Source organism: Ochotona curzoniae, unplaced genomic scaffold, assembly GCF_017591425.1.
Source record: "Ochotona curzoniae isolate NIBS_2020 unplaced genomic scaffold, NIBS_Ocur_1.0 contig_3622, whole genome shotgun sequence".
NCBI classification, from domain to species: Eukaryota; Metazoa; Chordata; class Mammalia; order Lagomorpha; family Ochotonidae; genus Ochotona; species Ochotona curzoniae.
In genome coordinates, this window is record NW_024465926.1 from 13,669,206 (window position 1) to 13,688,434 (window position 19,229).

Here is a 19,229-nt window from a genome sequence, read left to right on the forward strand (position 1 = left end):
CCGTACAGCGACGGGAGCCTGAGGGAGGGACTTTGCTGGAAAAAGGAGGTACTGGTGGGAAGAAGGATTTCAAGTTCCAGAGAGGAAAAAGGGTGGGAGGTTGGGGACGTACTGAGTTTGAACAGAGGCTTTTAGAAGAGTCTGTGGAACTTGCAGGTTTTGACAGTCTATTGTGAGCAACTGTAATAATTTCAATCTTAAACTGCGTTAAATTTGGCCTTCGTAACAGCGGAGTTGTAAAAGGTTTAACTTGTGGAAAAAGAATTTTTTTTAACTTGTGAAATGGTGAACAAGCTCCAGGGTGGCTTTAATTTTTATTTTTTTTATTTATTTGTATTCGAAAGTCAGACATACAGAGAAGAGGAGAGACAGAGAGGAAGATTTTCCGTCCGATGATTCACTCCCCAAGTGGCCACAATGGCTGGAGCTGAGCCAATCCGAAACAAGTAGCATCCTCCGGGTCTCCCATGTGGGTGCAGGGTCGAAAGGCGTTGGACTGTCCACAGCTGCTTTCCCAGGCCACAAGCAGGGAGCTGGATGGGAAGTGGGACCGCCAGGATTAGAAGCGGTGCACATATGAGATCCCCGTGTGCGCAAGGCAAGGACTTCAGCCGTTAGGCTACAGCACCGGGCGATTCTTTTAACTTTTTGAAAAATTATTCTTTCAAAAACGAGAGAGGTTGTAAAGATTGTCAAATTTACAACAAAAAAAGAAAAAACATATTAAAAAAAAGCTTTTGCTAAGGTATAACACACACACACACACACACACACAAAACAGAGGAAAAGGAAGACTAACTACTGAAATGGCTGCCACAGCTGGCCAGGGACCCCAGCCTTGTTTCCATCTGGGTGCAAGGGGCCCAAGAACTTGAGCCATTTGCTGCCGGCCCAAAGGCTTGAGCAGCGAGACTCCCACCAGCATTCAGGTATGGAATGATACTACTGCAAGTCCATCTTAATCTGCTGCACTGGCCCTTTGTGAAAACTTTATTTTTTGTTGGAAAGGCAGATTTACAGAAAAGAAGGTACAGAAAGATCTACCATCCAATGGTTCATTCCCCAAATGGCCACAATGGCCGGAGCTAAGCTGATCCAAAACCAGGAGCCAGGAGTTTCTTTTGGGTCTCCCATGCGGGTGCAGGGTCCCAAGGCTTTGGGTTGTCTTCAGGTTGTCTTCAACTGTTTTCCCAAGCCACGAGCAGGGAGCTGGATGGACAGTGAGGCAGCAAGACACAGAGCAACACCCATATGGGATCCCAGCACTTGCGAGGGGAGGATTAGCCAAATGTGTCATCACACCAGGTCTGAAGATTAATTTGATAAAGATTTATTTAAATTTTATTGGAAAGGCAGATCTGCAGAGAGGAGAGACAGGAAGATCTTCTGTCTACTAGTTCATGCCTTAAGTGGCCACAATGTCCACAGCTGAGCTGATCCAAAGCCAGGAGCAGGAACTTCTGAGTCTCCCACGCACAACTCCAGGGTCCCAAGGCTTTGGGTCATTCTCTACTGTTTTTCCAAGCCACAAGCAGGGAGCTGGATGGAAAGTGTAGCAGCTGGTAGTTTGAATTGGTGCCCATATGAGATACTGGTGGTTGCAAGGCAAGGATTTAGCAACTAGGCTATCATGCTGGGTCCTATAAAGCACTTTTAAAAACTGTTTCCAGGGCCCGGCGCGGTGGCGCAAGTGGTTAAGTCCTCGCCTTGCACGCCCAGGATCCCATATGGGCACCGGTTCTAATCCCAGCAGCCCCGCTTCCCTTCCAGCTCCCTGCCTGTGGCCCGGGAAAGCAGTCGAGGACGGCCCGAGGCTTTGGGACCCTGCACCCGCATGGGAGACCTGGAAGAGTCTCCTGGCTTCGGATCGGCATATGCATAGCATCGGCTGTTCGCTCACTTGGGGAGTGAATCATCGGACGGAAGATCTTCCTCTCTCTATATCTGCCTTTCCAATAAAAAATAAAATAAATCTTTAAAAAAAAAAAAACTGCTTCCAGAGGCAGGTGTTTGGCGTTAGTAGTTATGGTTAAGATATCTGCTCTGTTTTATTGCGCCTGAGTTTGAGTCTTGCTGGGTTCAAATCTTGGCTGTGCTCTAAATACTAGCAGACCCTGGGAGGCACACGGGTCCCTCTTATTCACATTGGAGACACAGATGGAGCTCCTGGCGTGCATCAGCACAGTTCAGCTCTAGGCACTGCAGCCATCTGGGGAGTGAACCAGTGAATGGAAAACCTTTTCTTTCTTCACTATGCCTTTCAAGTAAATAAATCCTTTGAAAATTGTTTCCATAAGTCTGGTGCTAGGATCAAAGACATGTATTACATGACCTTACATAAGTCATCTCCAACTCTTTAGGCCTCATATATATATTTTTTAAAAGTTATATGAAAGGCAAAGTCAGAAAGGGAGAGAGAATGAAAGAGAACTTCCATATGTTGGTTCATTCACTCCCCCAGTGTCTGCAACAGCCAAAGTTATGCCAGGCTGAGGCCAGGAGCCCCATCTGTGTGTCCCATGTGGGTAGCCAGAACACAAGTACTTAGGAAGCCTGTAGTAGTACATGTCACCTCTCAAACGCATTAGCAAGAAGCTAACCAAGTTGGAAGGCAGACACATGCACACCAAGCAGTGGCTTAACTTGCTGTACTGCACGAAAGCCCCATCCTCACACCTTTTTTGATCACAATTTATTTTATTTATTTGAAAGGTAGAGTTTCAGAGTGGTATCTTCTGCCCACTGATTTACCTTCCAAATGTCCCTAAGAGCCTGGGATAGGTCAGGTCAGGCCAGGAACTCCATCCAGGTCTCCTACATGGGTAGCAACAATAATCCTCACCTCACCAAATTGTTATGTTAAAAGTAATATGGGGCCCAGCGCGGTGGCGTAGTGGTTAAGTTCCTCGCCTTGCACACCTGGGATCCCATATGGGCGCCGGTTCTATCCCAGCAGCCCCGCTTCCCTTCCAGCTCCCTGCCTGTGGCCCGGGAAAGCAGTCAAGGACGGCCCAAGGCTTTGGGACACTGCACCCGTGTGGGAGACCCAGAAGAATCTCCTGGCTTCAGATCGGCATAGTATCGGCCATTGCGCTCACTTGGGGAGTGAATCATCGGACAGAAGATCTTCCTCTCTGTCTCTCCTCTCTGTATATCTGCCTTTCCAATAAAAAAAATAATAAAAATAAATCTTTAAAAAAAAGTAATATGGATGTCAAAAATATAATTAAAAAGGTAATATGAAATTGCTGAAAATTTTATACAGTATCCCATTTTACAGAGAATTCAGCAAACGAATAAACATATGTATTGAGTTTAGTCTGGGGTATGGAGAAGAGCATGAGGCCCTGAGGTGAGGATTGAGGGCAGGGCAATGCAGAGGGACTTGTCCTGGGTTATCCAGTCTCCAGGCTCTTCCCTGCACAACAGGCTAGCTATTGCTTATCCACAGAGATGCAAGTGTGAGAAACACCAGCACCATGATGCTCTGACCTGCCTGGGCAGCTGTGTTCAGGGTCCTGTCAGCTTAGCTACCCACCCCCCACCCCCGCCTGTCCTCCAGCTCTGGGATAAAACATGCAAAGCCCTTAAGCCCCTGGCCAGAGAGCAGATTCTTTCCCCTCTCCCTCCCCTCCCCACTACCTCACTCCATGGAAGAGTAGGGACTTAGGGAGCAAAAACCAAGGGGAAGTAGGTCACAGAAGGAGAATGGTAATCCCCCTGTCAGCTGCCCAGAGCAGCTAGGCTCCTGCTCTGGGAAGCAGTCTACTCCTGGTCACCCACCAGAACCAGAATCAGAACCAGCTCTTGAAGGCTTCTGGTGTCAGGAACACCAGCACCATCCATGTCCGCAACATGCTCAGGCTGAGTGGACAACCCAAGGTGATACGTGCTGTACAATGGGATCAATCTTAGTCCAGCTTCTCGTACTACGAGAACAATTTCTTTCATTTCCCACACTCCCACAAGCACACTCTTTATACCTAGTCCTAAGTTGGGTGCTAGAGACGCAAAGACATCCTGCCTTTGTGAACTGGACCTACACCATTTAAGCTAGCACTATCAGAACTGAGACAGGAGCTGTGTGGACCTAGAAGTGGCTTCTAGTTCAACTTGCACTCTGGGTTAGGGACTACTTCCTGGAGGAGATGACAGTGAACAAATATTAGCAATTTACCAGGAGCTAAGGGGGAAGGGTATCTGAACAGAGAGAAGATGTACCAAGACCTAAAAGAATAAAAGGCCTGGTGTTTCCTCTGGAAAATTCTGATGGACTCAACAGTAGATCTAGAAGGACTTTCTCCTGCACTTCCACCTTTGGATGGTGAGACAAAGTGGGTAATTGTCTGACAGGGAACCAGAAAACCTTCCCATCACATACCTCCTCTCAAACAACAAGCTGTGGGGAACACCTGGCTGAAGATCCCTCAATGCTACCCCAGGCTCTGTAGCCTCATGGCAGAGGCTTGGCCGCAGACTCCAGCAAGGGCTCTTCACCTACTGGAACAGGCCCCCCTTAGATGGCCACAGCCCCAGATTGGGGGTCCACACATGTAACATGATCAAAGCCATGCCCTGAAGGCTGAGGTGACAGCTCAGCACAGGTAGGAGGCAGTGAGATAGACAGGAGCCTGGAGGTTGGAACAAGCCTGGGGAGCAGGGTGGACCAGCAGGGATCTAGGGCTTTTGGCCACCTTGGCCACCTCACCTGGCGTCCTGGAGGAGGCGGAGCTAGGGGAACGAGGCTGAGAAGTCCCATCCTGTGCAGCCAGCCTGAGAGGGTAGAGATTTGCATTCTGGCAGAACTTGGGTCTCCACTGGAGCTCAGGGGATCTGCATGCAATGGAAAGCTCTGCTCTGCCGCCAGGAAATAAGTGTTCATAAGGAGGAAGATTGAGTCCCTTGTGGCAGTCCCTAGTCCTCCCAGCCTATGCTGGCAATCAGCCTCTGGGGCCCCACCCCAGCCAAGCAGGCCACAGCTGGGAGAAAGCAAGGAGCTTAGTTGCAAATATAAATACCTTTAATGAAAACCATGAGCACTCCAGAGAGCCAGGACACTGGCCGCTGCTGCAGGGCTGGAGGCACAGGCACTGTTACCTGACGTGACCAGCTAGGCCAGAGGCCCCAAGAGGCAGGCAAATGCCAGAGCAGCAGCCAGCAGTGCAGGTGCTGGGGCTGGGACAGAGGTAGGTGCTGTTGCCCGCAGTGTCTCCTGATTGGTCTCCGAGCCTGCCCCTTGCTCCCAAACACGCACTGGGGCACTACACAGAGTGTGCAGGTTATCCGGGTGTGGGGCCCGGCGAGCTTCCCGTTGTAGTGACTCCCACACGGCAGCTGCCTCCTCTGGACACCCAGACAGGACCCGGGAAGCACAGGCATGAAAGTCATTCCAGGACCTGTTAATGGAATGGGATTAGGGGGATTAGGTGGCACAAAGAGGGTGTTGAAAGAGAATATTCAGGCCCTGCAGGTGGCATGGACTGGGTTACCGCTGCCACCCATCTGCCCGCTTCCTCCCACCTGCCTGTACCTGCAAACAGTTTCCAGCTCGATTCCTTGGCCCATGCCGTCTCCCAGGCGTATGAGACACTCGGCAAAGCCTTGGTATATGGTGTCACAGCTGTTTGGGCCCTCTGTGGCTGCTGCGAGGGAAGGTACAAGGACTGGGAGGTGGAGTGGAAGAGTTGATAAGGCGAGCTGGGACTGCCCTCCAACCCCTAGGAGCTTGTTTACCTGGAGTACTCTGGGGACATGACTCAGCTTGGAAAAGACACCCCAGGGAACTGAGGGGCATGTCTGGGGATCACCCATCTTGGCCCCCTTCAAGGAAGGATTCGGACTGGGGTACATGGGAAGGCTAGAGGATGTTCTTTTTCAGGGAGCAATGCTTCCTTCGAGCTTCTGGGATCCCCCAGACTGGGTGAGAATGTGCCAAGTGAAGGGGTCAGGAGAAGTGGAGCAGGTGGAGCCCAGGGGCCCCAGCCACATTGGTAGGCCAGGTCTCTCTTCAGCCTAAAGGGCTCTGTTTGGCCTTCCCACCTTGTGCCCAAAGGAGAAGGGCTGGGGTCCATGTTAGACCCTCTCAGGAAACCTCAGCGATCATAAGGATGATATAAGAGCCCCACCAGAGGCTATGGCTCTTTTTATCTAAAGACATGCTGGGGGGGGGGGATCTCAAAGTCTTTCCTCACAACTGGGGCTCAACTGGCACTTCCTGTTTTTGGTTCTGAGATCAGCAGCACCTTCTTGGAGCCCACACACCTCCCTTTCTATCCTGGCACCAAGCCAGGAAGGCTGTACTACCAACTCCACACACCTCCTTTGCCCAGCCTGGCAGGGGCCCAGCAACAGGGGTTAGGGCTCAGACCAAGTCAAGGATACCCACACTCACCAAGTGGCAGCAACAGCAACAGCTTCAGGGCACAGTGTGGCTGCCGGCAGTGGTGGTGGCGGCAGCAGCAGCAGTAGTGGCAGCGGCAGCAGCTCATCGTCTCTGGCCGAGAGCCTAGTGCTAGAGCTAGCAGCTCTAAGTGCAGCTGCCTGCCTAGCCTCCGGAGGCAAGGGATGTGATTGGATAGAAGCAGGGGCGGGCCTTGGAGCCAGCTGGCAGCTCCGCCTCCTCTACCCAAACAGGCAAACAAGGAATGACCCTAGGGAAAAGCAGCATAAGCTGCTCTGGGACCCTCACCTCAAAGGTAGAGAGAGATCTGGTAAGGCCAACAAACAAATCAGAGTGGGTGCCCAGGCTCCTGGCATGGGCTGGTCAAACAGAGCTCTCCAGGCAAAAGGAGGGCAGTATCAGCATCATATCAAACACACACACATACACACACATATTCCATTTTATTCCAAAAGCATTTAATTGAATTTCTCAATGTTTTTCAAAAACAAAAAGATCCAAATCAGAGGTAAAAAGAACATGGAAAATTCAACTCAAATGGTGTCACAATCTCAGCGTCATGCTCCAGGCATGGCAGAACCCAAGAAGGCACAATACCTGCCCTGGGCCCAGCCTAAACCTGCTGGCTACCACAATCCGTAGTCCATGGCCAGTCATCCCTGGCCCCTCTGCTCTTGAACACTGCAGAGTTAGGGGCCTGAACAGGTAAAGGGCAGCCATGACCTGTCCTGGCAGAGCCCTGTGCATCAGTCTTCAGTGCCAACCGCTCCTGGACAAGGCAGGCTTTGCTGCTAAGGAAGACTGGGGGTCACCAGTCCATGCAACATGAGGCTGAGACGCCGAGCCACTTTGCCAAGTGAATTGTGTGGCTCAGCCTGCAGGAACTGGAATAGCTTCTGGCGCACCTGGGTCATAACGGAGCCCATGTGGTCTCGAGTGATGGGGTCACTGTGGTCCAGGTGCATTACAGCTTCTTCCAGGTAGCTGAGGATGAGGAGGGGAAAAGGACTACAGGTAAGAGCGCCCTCTTGTGGCACTGAAGCACAGAGGGATTAGTGACAAGGAAAACAAGCCTCAGACCCAATGGGGCACAAAACTAGAGAAGGGAGCTTGCTTCAAACTTTCCCCTCCCTGCCCTCTACCCCCAACGTGCCTCCTGGCCTCTTACCTGAGCTTAAGGTCAGTTCGAGTGCCAAGGTCTGATGCCAGCTGCTGAATGAGTGAAAGGAGTACAGGCTGGGAGAGTGGGCAAGGCGGCTGCCCAAAAACCTGGGCTGGGTCCACAGTTTCACACACATACAGCACCAGGTTCAGGTCAGCAGCTGTCAGCGCCTGCAGGAGACAACAGTGTTTCCAGGTACCATCAAGACGCTCCACCTATTTGTGCTTCATGGTCTGGGGGAGGATTACCGCAGACTGATGTGCTGAGAGATGCAGATGGGGTGCTCAGGGACACTTAGTGAGTGCTAGAGAGCTGTACTGTTAGCCAGCATCAGGAAAAGTCTCTTGAGAAGGGCTGTTGTAAAGCAAAGTTGGCTGAGGTATAAAGAAAGGCATACAGACAAGAAAGATGGCATGGTGGCTAGAAAGAACCAACAGCAGTCCACTGAGACAGTGGCCCAGAGCCTGGTGCCAGGTACGAGTTGTACAATGTGTGGATCTGCTTAGGAGACAACTGACCCTAACCCATCATACCTGCTGGAAGGCCTGATTGAGGTGGCCCTGCTGCAGCAGCTGCAGGATATGGGCTTGCTGGGCCTGGCAGTCGAGGTGCGCAGAGGGGACAGGTGTACCAGCAGCTGAGCGCATGGCCTGCATGATGCTGGAGGTGACAGCGGCCTGCTGCTCCTTGAGCGCTACGCTCACCTCACCCTTGACGATGCGCTGTAATTGTGGTAAAATTGACTCTTGCAGGCTGAAAAGGAAAGTAAGGCAGGCAAGGTGAGAGGGAGCCCAGTCTGGTCCTTCCCAAACTCTCCATTCTTTATCCCTCTCTCACATACCTGCCCACAGCCACATGCAGTTCATGCTGCAGGTCAGCCCGAACAGTGGTAGATACGGTGCCTGCCATCTGCTCAGTGGTGCTTTGCAGTGTGCCCACCAGGCCCCGCAGCTGGGCCAGCACTGGCTCCCTAGCCTCCTGTTCCCGCGCTTTCCGGCTCTTCATATGGTTTTCCAGCTGCTGCAAGTCTGAGAAGTGATTACAGGATCTTAAGAGGACAGATAGGAAAGAGGACAGCCCCCACCATGCTGGGTCACCAGACCCACTTACATTCCTGTGTGCCCAGCCGGAAGCTATCATTGATCTGCTGGAACATGGCCTGGCAGCTCTTCTCAAAGGCGGGCAGCACCACACTCTGGAAGGCTTCACGGTAAGCAGCTTGCATTGGGCCCTGTAATGTGTCTGCAGCTGCTCGGGCAATGGCATCTGTCAAGTTCTAGTGAAGACAGAGGGGCTGAGTTAAAACCCTGAGCTCATCCTTGCCTAAACCCTACCCCTCTGCCATCTTAGATTCTGTATCACCTTGGACTTGAACAGCTTAGAGACATTCTCTTTCATGCTGCCCTCTACAGCTGTGAGTTTGGTAGCCACTGAATTGTTCAGTTGGCCTGCCACAGGCTCCAGAGTCCTGGAGACACCTGAGGAGGGATGCGAGATTAGAGCCAGGAAAGGAAAGATATAAGTGCACCTACTCCCACCTGGCCTACCAAAATGACATCTTCATACAGAACTCACATGGAGGAACCGTCTTCTTGATTTCATCCCGAAGGCCACGCTCCAACCGCCCAGCAATAGCTGTAGACAGTGCCTGGGACAGCTGCTGGGTCAGCTGCTCCTGCAGCTGCCCACCACGCTGTTGCCCCTCTGCCAGGGCCCGCTCTAGCCACCGCTCTTCACTGCAGCTAAGGAAAAAGTCTGGGACCTGGTACAATGGCTCAATTGGCTTGTCTTCCACTTTCAACCACAATTCCATATGGGTGCTGGTTCTTATCCCAGCTGCTTCACCTCCTATCCAGCTCCCTGCTTGTGGTCTGGGAAAGCAGTGGAAGATGGTGTAAAGCCCTGGAACTTTGCACTCATGTAGGAGACACAAAAGAAGCTTCTGTCTCCTGGCTTTGGATTGTTCAGCTCCTGCCATTGTGGCCACTTAGGGAGTGAACCAGGTAGAAGATCTTTTCTGTGTCTCCTCTTATTTCTGTAAAATCTACCTTCCTAATTGAAATAAAATCTTAAAAAATAAATAAATAGGGCCCGGCGCGGTGGCGCAAGTGGTTAAGGGCCTCGCCTTGCACGCCCGGGATCCCATATGGACGGCGGTTCTAATCCCGGCAGCCCCGCTTCCCTTCCAGCTCCCTGCCTGTGGCCTGGGAAAGCAGTCGAGGACAGCCCAAAGCTTTGGGAACCTGCACCCGCGTGGGAGACCCGGAAGAGGCTCCTGGCTTCGGATCGGCATAGTATGGGCCCGTTGCGCTCACTTGGGGAGTGAATCATCAGACGGAAGATCTTCCTCTCTGTCTCTCCTCTCTGTATATCCGCCTTTCCAATAAAAAATAATAAAAATAAATCTGTAAAAAAAATAAATAAATAGAAAGAAACAAAAAAACACACACCTGGAGTAGGTACCAGGTGCCATACTCCTCCCTGGACCTGGGGGGCTACCTCTCCCTCTGTCTGCCTTCACTGCACCGTGCTACCGCCCTCAAGGATACGTTCTTGCTCATGTCGAGTCTCCAGAGCTCGTTCCACAAGACCCGTGACCGTGTTCTGTAGGCCTTCGAGCTGGGCACACAGGCGCTGCAGCAGCTCTTCCTGGCTGTGCCGCAGCTCTGCCAGCTCTCTCTGCTGTTGCCAAATCAGTGCTGGCCAGTCCTCAGGGGGCTCTACCACCTGCCAGCAGTACTGACAGTTATGCGATGCCTGCCTCCCCCATTCCTACCAGGGAATGTTGCAGAGCCCTTCCCTACCCTTACGGGACGGGATCCCACAAGTAGAATGGGTGTTCACTCTCACCTGGTGTTCCGTAAGCCGCGGCCCCACAGCTAAATTCCTGCCATGGGTGAGAAGTATCTCAGGCCACGTCAGGGAGCCAGAAGACCACCCCACTCTCTGGCCCCTGGCTCCCTGCATACCCATCATCCTTCTTGTTTTTCCGCTTGAGCTTAGGTGAGGTCCGAGGGGACCCCTTGGTTTTCCAGTCCTTGACGGGGAGCCGTGGAGGGGGAACTTTGGTCCCAAAGCCTCCTGAGGCAGAAGCCAGGCTGGCCACCTCATCATCGTGATCACTGGAGGAAGCAGAGAGAGGTGTTGAATGTCTGCTCACTTGCTGGCCCTCCCTTGCAAGGGGAATGGTGTTGAGGGGTGCCCACCTTTGCTCAGCACTGGTGTCCTGGCTATCATGTTGCTGTAGCAGGTGGTAAGGTGGTCGGTGGAAGGCCAGGCTCTTGTGCTTTTCCTGGAGGCCATTCCTGGGGCTGGGGAAAGGGCCAGCTTAGCAGTGAGTAACTACCTGAAGCCCCTCCCACCACCTTCCCCCTTCTGCACTCCTCACCTCTCTGCCAGGGTGCTACAGGTCTCACGAGTAATATCAGGTGCTGTAGGCCAAACCTGACTGTCAGCAGTCACAACTTCCTGGCTCAAGGCTGCCTCCAGCAGGGAAGGAGTACTGTGCCGATCCCCATCCCCTGGGCCTCCATCGAGGCCAAGCTGGGGGCCAAGCTCGGGCCCTGGACGGGGCCGTGGAGAGAGCAGGTGTAGTGCTGAGGCAGCTGAGGCCATACTGTCTGGCTCAAGGGCTTCAGGGGCAGAGGAGCCAAAGCCACGGGACAGGGCCTCGGACGCAATCTCAGGAATGTCCTGGGACAAGGCAGTGGAAGCCGAGGAGATAACATCAGGGGAGCGGGTGCGGCTGGGAGAAGCCTGGGGAAGTCCCAGAGGTTCTACTTCCTGCAGCTCCAGGGACAGTGCAGAGGCAGCAGTAGGTACCTGAGATGGGCCAAAGACAGGGTATTAAGTGATGGGAGGTGCTGTGGTGAAGCACAGAGCTAAAACACCAGTGCTGGTATTGACAGGAGACAGCAGGGAAGGGGTACAGGTTAAACAGAGGGCCACAGTCCAGGAGGGCAGGGTGTGGGGAGGCTGGTATGACCTCAGAGGAAGTGGGCAGTACTGGAGGCAGAGTAGGGCCAGCAGACAAAGCAGAAAGGATGCAGCAAAGCCAACTGCTGCTACCTTTCCATGCTGCCATCCACCTGCTACCCTGCATTCACACAAACACACCTGCCCAGGTCCTTTGGGAGTCAGTTTGTCAGCTGGGCCTTGGAGAAGGCCAGGCAGGAGGCTGCGTGGGCTTGCCTGCAGACTGTTGCTGCCACTCACTGTCAGGCTGCCATCCAGCTGCAGCTTGGGGCTCAAGGTCAGCTCCTCAGGTGGCCTGGTGGCAAGGAGGCTGAGGTATTAGCTGCCACAGCTTGCTGTAAAATCAGCTCCTCCCATACTCCACCTCTGACCCTTCACCTTACCTGGCCAAGGAGGGGTCCATAGCTGAGGTGCCACTCATGGCAGACACGGCTGTGAGAGAGCTGCTGCTGCTGCTACTGCTGCTAGTGCTGCTGCTGCTGCTGCTATTGCTACTGCCAGGGGATGCAGCAATCTAGGGAGATGCAGAGAATAAGGGCTGTAGCCTGTGGGTGTGGCATTCCCATGTCCCCCAACCCTGGGGAAGTACCTGCTGCAGGGAGGCAGTGGGTGTCATGAAGGCGTCAGGTGTCATCAGCTTGGGCTTGGTCTCACTGCTCAGACTGAGGAAGTCAGCAGGTGCAGGCAGCTCCACAATGCGTCGGAGGTCAGGCTGGGAGCCATGAGAGGCTGACCCCAGGCCCTCAGAGCCTAATTCAGATCTAGATTCTCCAAATGCTGTGGGGAAAGCTGACATGAGAGTCCAATCTCTAGCCCCAGGAAGTTCAACTGGCTTCCCTCTTGCCCTTCACTTACCAAACTCCTCATGGGGAGTGTGTGTGGGGAGCGGGGCTATCACATCAGGGTTCAGCTGTGGCTGGAAGCGGATCTGCACATCTTGTAGAGCCCTGCAGAAAGAGAGCAAGCTTGACTGCTCAAACAAGACAGAGCAAGTAGGGGCAGAGAGGGACACAGACAAACAGCTGGTGGGTCTCCCAACACACTTACTTAGTATGCACACAGAAGAGCTTGATGAGTACACCGGCTGCAGACTCCATGGCACCAGCTCCGTGGGCACCATCTGAAAGGACAGCATGGATGATTCAACCCCTGGCCTTCTCTGTGCCTTGTCACCTCACAAGTCAACATACAGTCCCCAGCCCATGGCAGCTCACCAGCCCCCAGACTGTCATTCTCCTCCTCGGCAGGCAGCACCTCAGTGTGTCGCAACCGGCAGCGGCTCACAACCTGGATCCCAAAGCTCAGCACGGGATGGGTGAGGAGGAACTCGGAGATGGAGCTGAAGCAGGCGCGGCCCTCCTCCTGGTTCTGTAGCAGCTCCATCACGTAGAGGACCTGCACAGGTGACACATTCCCAGGTGAGCTCAGAGGCTGTGAGGGCAGCCTATGTGCCATGCCCCGTGCCCCTAGTGCTGATACTGGCTCTGCCCTCGGTAGTATACCTTCCGTTGCACATCGCTGAGAATCAGGTATTCTGCTGAAAGGTCCAAACAAACCTTGAGGCTTGGGGGAACACTCACTGAGCTGAAGATATCTGGGGAGAAGCTAGGGAGCCACAAAGCAGAGGAAATGATGCCATGCGTTCTGAGAGGCCACATCCCCAACCCTTGGATCCACACCCAGCAAGCAGTCTGCTCACCGGATAGTCTGCAGGCAGGTCCAGGACACTGTGCACCACATCTTCAGTTCCCGATTCTGGTCAGCTCCAGTAATGAGGAACCTCCAAAAAGGGACCCTGCAAAGTAGCAAGTGACTGGCTGGGTGCTCTGCTGGGAGCCCTGGCCAGCCCATCAGCCACTCGCCTGCCCACTCACTCACTCAGGATCCTGCTTCTTATGGTTGTCACAGAACAGCAGGCAGGAGAGAGGCCGCCCATCATGTGGCTTCCACTCATGCAGACACCTGTGTGCAGGCAAAGGAGGGGCTTGGGTGAGCAACTGGCTCTCCTGTCTCAAGGGGTTCTGGACCCTTCAGCCCTTTCTTACCTTGGCTCATCCTGCCCTTCAATGTAGATCTGCCAGAACTTGACATAGCCATCATGGCTCGCAGTAGCCAGGACAGTCCCATCAGGGGAGAGGGCACCTTCGCTGAGGCACTGGGAAGAACCCATTGAGTTTGGCTTTGCCATCTCACCAGAGGTAGGAATGAGCCCTCCCACAGAGGATTTGCACATCTCTGTGGCTGACTGAAATGGGGGAGCTTTAGACAGGACCAGATCCACAGGAAATAGCAGGGTTAGGAGGAAGTACCACAGGTGAGGGCTCCTCTGGGCTCAACAGCCCCAAGGGCGGAGGGCTGGTCAAACTGCCTAGGCAGCTGTGGATGCGGGGAAGAGACAAGGGCAGGGAGGAAGGTTAGCTGCAGACATACCGTGCTGTGGCCTTTCACCACAATGTAGCCCTGCTTGATGTGGCCAACATCCACAGGCCAGGTGCTGTAGCTGGAGCGGAGCATGTCCAGGTCCCACACCTCAGCCTGGAGCAAACAGGGAGGGGAGAGCTCAGCCCACACCTGCAAGATAGCTGCTCAGTCACCTCCCTGCCGTGGGGTCCAGTTCCCGCACCCGGTCTTCATGCAGCAGGGCCACGGTTGGGCTGCTCTCCTCGCAGCAGTCCTCACTCTCCTCAGGGATGAAGGGGCACCAGATGATCCTGCGGAAATGGTTCAGTGGCGTGCCCTCTGGCTGCCGGATATGGATCAAGATCTCTTCTCTGAGCAGGGTGTTAAGGGCTTGATAGGTAAGATGATGGAATGTATCCAAAAAGCCCTGCCCCCATGCCCCATGCCCAGAAATGGATACTGGATCTTGCCATTGACCAAAGCTAAACGCCAAACAAACAGGTTGCCTGCCTCATCTAGGCATGCCAGCTGTGGAGAGTTGAGGTGTGCGAAGGCCAGGTCAGCCACGCTGCCTGTGAAGCCTTTCAGCAGAGTTCGCTCTGAAGTGCTGACGCTGATCACTCTCACCATCGCTGAACCATTGTTGGCAGCTGCAATCAGGACAGCAGTGGGGCTTGACAGTGGACCCAGGCTTGGGCAGCACACACAGCCTTACCCTCACCTACTTTGCTGTCAATACCATGGCACGACCCCACTCCTAAGGCCTGGGTGGTCCAGACAAGTCTTCTAATGTGATCCCTGAGGTCTGAGTAGGCTGACACTGGCTCTAGATCTCTGGGCTTCAAGCAAAATCCTTTCTGCTCTGCCCTACCCCCTACTCACCCCGAATGGCATAGGCCAAAAAGGAGTTCGATACAGCGATCAGGTTGCCGTAGTAGTACTTCTGCTCCCAGTCATATTTGGCGACAGGCTGTATTTTCACCTGGGAACCCAAAATGAGGGAGGACACAGAAGTTGAGGACCAGGGAAGCTTCCCTTAGAACTGAAGGTGTTTCCAGCAACTCTGGGGATGGGAGAGGTTACAAGCACAAGCCATGCAACCCAGATTCTAAGAAGAGATTCCCATAGCATCTAGGTAGCCAACTCTGGCTTCCTGAAACTGGAGCACACGATCTATTTTCCAAGGTGCTCCTCATAAGAACTGGCACCACAGGCCCAATGGATAGGCTGGATGTATGTCACAAAACCCTGACACCTACCTTGTTGCTTCCCCGTGCCTTGCTCGAAATGCTTGAGTCGCTGCTGGCCACAATCTCCACCTCTTTGGCCAAAATCCCAATGCAGGTAGAGCTGTCATCCCCTGACAGGCAGCTGGGGGGAGGGGAAGCACAAATCTTGTCTCTTGTTCACCCAAAGGTTCAAGGGGTAGAGTTGAGAGGAGGAAAAGACACAACCACCCCAAGGCAGGTAGGTCTAGTCTCAGCTGCCAGCCCCCCTAGCTTGCCTCCTTCATTGAGAAGAAGCTTCCTTTTACCCTAACGCAGGTGTCCAGGTCAAACCTCTGAGCTTGTCCTCAGTCCTAACCCTAGTACAAGTTCAGGGTGGTTTAGGTCATGCAGGCAAACAAGCAGCCAAAGCTGCTGGTCCTTCCGGCCTCCCCATCTCATGCCTTCAAGTTAGCAGATGCCCCAAAGACACCCTCATTACCACTGCCACCTCCCAGGCACTCACATGACCTGTTTCTCCTGCAGGTTAATGGGCGGCAAGGTCCGGAGACCAGACTTGCTTGCTGCAGTACCATCACCTGAGCAGAGAGGATCTGGGACCAGAAGCCCATTGAGATCCCCATTGTAGGTGCTGGATGGTCGCTGGTTCTCTGGACTGGGGCCTACGGACAGAGAGGACCATGCTGATAAGGCTGTTTCGTTTGCCTATTAGCTCATCAGAGTTTCTTCCCAACACCAGGAAGTGCTTGGAAGCATTCAGCTACGCAAGGCGTTCTTATGGGAAAGAGGGCCTTTCCTCATCTCCTGTTTCACAGGCACCGATGTATGCCAGGAGCAAGGCTGAGCAAGAGACTTCTCTACTGGAAGAGTACAAACCATCAAGGACACGCAGAGGTCAATACACCAAACTCTAGGTACTCGAGGAATGGCATGGAAAGGGTCTGGAAAAGCTTCATGAGGAAGACACCATCAGTGCCAATGTGACCAGAATGCCAACGTGGGGAGGGCAGAGGGGAAACAAACTGCAGGGACCTCAGTTAATGATGTTGGGCTTTTGAGTTCCTTCCCATGAGCAATGAAAATCCCAAAAGAGGTTTAAAGGGAAAGATGTCATGGCTAGCTCTCTCCAGTGGGCTGACTGCTCTAAGGCAGCAAATTCAATGTTTGAGAATCCAATGACTGATAACTGAGCTTGAACCAAGGTAACAGCAAGGCTTAGAGAGGAGATGAGCACTCAAGGCCCAGAAGGAATATGTTCAGATGAGGAGATAAGAAAGGAAGGAGGGAACCCAGTGCAATAGCCACAACTGGCTGGTCCTCTGCCTGCAACGCCAGTACCCCGTAAGGGTGCCGGTTTGTGTCCCAGCTGCTCTACTTCCTGCTCCTTGCTTGTGGCCCAGGAAGGCAGCAGAAGGTGGCCAAAGGCCTTGGGCCCCTGCAACCACTTGGGAGACTTCGAAGAAGCTCCTGGCTTCAAATCGGCTTTAGCTCGAGCTGTTGCAGCCACTTGGGAAGTGAATCAATGGATGGAAGATCTTCCTCCCTGTCTTTCCTTCTCTCTGTAAATCTGGCCTTTCCAATAAAAATAAATCCTTCAGAAAGAGTGAGCCTGCCCCACACAGAAATAATTCAGAACAATCGACCACAGATGGAACAGATACAAAGGAGCTGGATAAAGAGGAGAGAAACAGCCTGGTGCTGTAGTTCAACAAACTAATCCTCCATCTATTAGCACCAGCATCCCATATGGGTGCCTGTTCATGTCCTAGCTGCTCCATTTCCCATCTGATTCCCTGCTTATGGCCTAAGAAAGCTGTAGAGGGTGGCTCAGGTCCTTGGGTCCCTGCATTCGTGTGGAAGTCTCAGAAGAAGCTTCTGGCTCTGAATTGGCCCAGCTCTGGCCATTGTGGTCATCTGGGGCATGAACCAGCAGATGGAAGATTCTCTCCCTCTATAAATCTATCTTTTGAATAATAAAAAAAAAATTTAAAGAGAGAGAGAAACTCAGAAGTAGGCATGGAGTCAGAAAAGACAACATTCCAGTTGTGGGCACCGGCTTGGTCTTGAAACACTCTCACAGGCTCAGTCATGACTGCCATCATCTTTCCCAAGTAGCAAGAAAACCACGGTTCCACACTCAGGATCTCTGTGAATTTCCAGTCACCCAACAGTCTGATGTGTGACTTGGTCCTACAGCCAGAGGAGATAAGCAGGCGCTCCAACAGTGAGACAGAGCATAAATCAAGAACCACCTTAGCGGCTCAGGAACAAGATGATACTCTCCTTCCCGGCCTACTACCACAAGGATAAAGCAGCAGCAGTCCCAGGCTGTTGGGGGTTGGCTGTGCCAGGCTGTACTGAATCTCAGCAGAGCCTGGTCTGCTCAGCACCTGATAAGCTCGAAAGCCTCAGGACAAGTGTGAAAGCTCCAAGACACACTTGCAGAAGAGGGAGCCCGCACTCCAGGCTTGGGGTGAAAGGCTCAGTGTTCTCTGACAGCAGACAGATTTACTCAGGCAGTAGTATAAGGGTAAGCCAAATGCACTCAGAGGGTGCAGCAGCACCTGCTTCCAGAAGCAGTCAGGCTGAACCTTTGTTCTTTCACCTGCTGGAAAGCTCAGCCTGACTGCTTCTGGAAGCAGGTGCTACTGCACCCTCTGAGTGTATTTGGCTTACCCTTATACTACTGCCTGAGTAAATCTGTCTGCTGTCAGAACAAGATCTGAGGAAACACAGGTTCTTAGCTGTGGCCACTGCACACCCATACCACCAACAGCATTCAGTCCCTCCAGCCAGCACAGATCCCAGAGCCTGCCAGAAAACTCTGGTCCCTTCCTGCTGATTCCCTTTTCCTAATGGGTAGCCTCTACTGGCTTGGATGTGTTAAGACTTCCAGCCTACACAGCCTCCACGGTCAGATCTGCTCTCTGAACCCTCTAACGCCCATTCAAACCCTAGTCACACCAATATCCCAAAACACTGCTCTTTCCATGACAACAGGAGATCACAACCCTTCCCCTCTCTGTGTCCTGGCACTCATTTGTAGAGCCAAAGGATTACTAAGAGCCCAAGTTAAACTGGAACGCATGAGAACAAATCAAGAGCTTGCAGATGCTTTAGCCTATTCCAATCGGGGCAGCTGTCTTCATCCCAGGAAGAAGGCCAACTGGGGGGAGCTGGTCACCTTTCTTCTTGGAACTCAGTTTTTTAATTAGCATTCCCAGAGAGAAAGGCACGCTGCCGAGGGGAACCAGCATCTCTTTCAGAGCATAGTTGGAATTGAGGCCCAGAACTCGGTACAGAGATCCCGAGCCATGCGAGAGTTCCCGACCAAAGCAGTTTCAGAAATAGCCGAGACCTTGAGGCCGGAAAACCAGAGGGACTCGGTGGCTCAGGAGAAGGGTACTTCATTCTCAGTCAAAACGCAGCAGGACGAGTCAGGAAGGCCTGGCGCGGGGATGGAGAGGAGTCCCCCACTCAGAGCCCTTCGCGCGCTAAGTTGAAAGATCGAGACTCCGACTCCCACTCACCCTCACCAGCCCCGAGGATACAGACTTGGCCTGTAGAAGTTTGCGGCCTGGAAGGGCGGTTCAAACCCACGTAGCCCTTTCGCCTGCTGGCCGTGGGCCCACACCTGCTCACCCCGCTCACCCGCAGCGGGCCGGTCCAGCTTGAGGATGTCCCTCAGGTGCTGCGTGGCGTCCTCGATGTCGATGCTCGCGCAGGAGGCCATGGGCCCAGCCGCGGGCGCCCCGCCCGCACGACGTTCGTTCTACTACCGCCGCGCACTGCCCGGCCTCGCCCCGCCGCGAACGGGCGAGACACCCGAACACAGGTCACTTCTCCGTCCACCCGCAGCTAGCAAACCGCCGCCCGCGCTGCGTCCGGAGCTCCGCCAACCCCACCAACCGCCTCCACTTCCGGTCGCTGTGAACCTACGCTCCCGGAACCTGAGAGGACTAGAGAAGAAAGGTTCCGGGCTGGGGAGGAAACCGTCGCCATTCCGCAATCCGTCTGGGAACGCCGCCTTCCCAGCTCTCTCGGTGCCAACGGGATCAGGGAAGTT

General features: G+C 53.4%; 2 protein-coding genes across 3 annotated transcripts; both read right to left on the minus strand.

The window, feature by feature from the left end:
• Positions 1 to 5,110: 5,110 nt before the first annotated feature.
• Positions 5,111 to 6,488, minus strand: NRN1L (neuritin 1 like). The gene is made up of 3 exons (XM_040982169.1): positions 6,392 to 6,488; positions 5,531 to 5,642; positions 5,111 to 5,396 (listed from the first exon to the last, which is right to left on the minus strand). The coding sequence occupies exons 1-3, from the start codon at positions 6,486 to 6,488 to the stop codon at positions 5,111 to 5,113; spliced, it is 495 nt and encodes a 164-aa protein (XP_040838103.1).
• A 353-nt stretch (positions 6,489 to 6,841) lies between these two features.
• Positions 6,842 to 19,052, minus strand: EDC4 (enhancer of mRNA decapping 4). Of its 2 annotated transcripts, none has more exons than XM_040982516.1 (29): positions 18,815 to 19,052; positions 15,669 to 15,825; positions 15,197 to 15,308; positions 14,820 to 14,919; positions 14,398 to 14,587; positions 14,161 to 14,308; positions 13,968 to 14,072; positions 13,583 to 13,692; positions 13,416 to 13,499; positions 13,237 to 13,332; positions 13,040 to 13,142; positions 12,752 to 12,932; positions 12,585 to 12,657; positions 12,393 to 12,484; positions 12,127 to 12,314; positions 11,921 to 12,051; positions 11,679 to 11,832; positions 10,951 to 11,384; positions 10,769 to 10,840; positions 10,532 to 10,684; positions 10,413 to 10,449; positions 10,112 to 10,289; positions 9,138 to 9,293; positions 8,925 to 9,040; positions 8,673 to 8,838; positions 8,404 to 8,590; positions 8,096 to 8,315; positions 7,569 to 7,732; positions 6,842 to 7,384 (listed from the first exon to the last, which is right to left on the minus strand). In XM_040982516.1, exons 1-29 carry the CDS (start codon positions 18,894 to 18,896, stop codon positions 7,192 to 7,194), a joined length of 4,182 nt encoding a protein of 1,393 aa, XP_040838450.1. In that variant the 5' UTR covers positions 18,897 to 19,052; the 3' UTR covers positions 6,842 to 7,191. The 2 variants fall into 2 exon arrangements, with proteins under 2 accessions (XP_040838450.1, XP_040838449.1); XM_040982515.1 differs by having other exon boundaries at positions 10,769 to 10,873.
• Between the last annotated feature and the right edge of the window lie 177 nt (positions 19,053 to 19,229).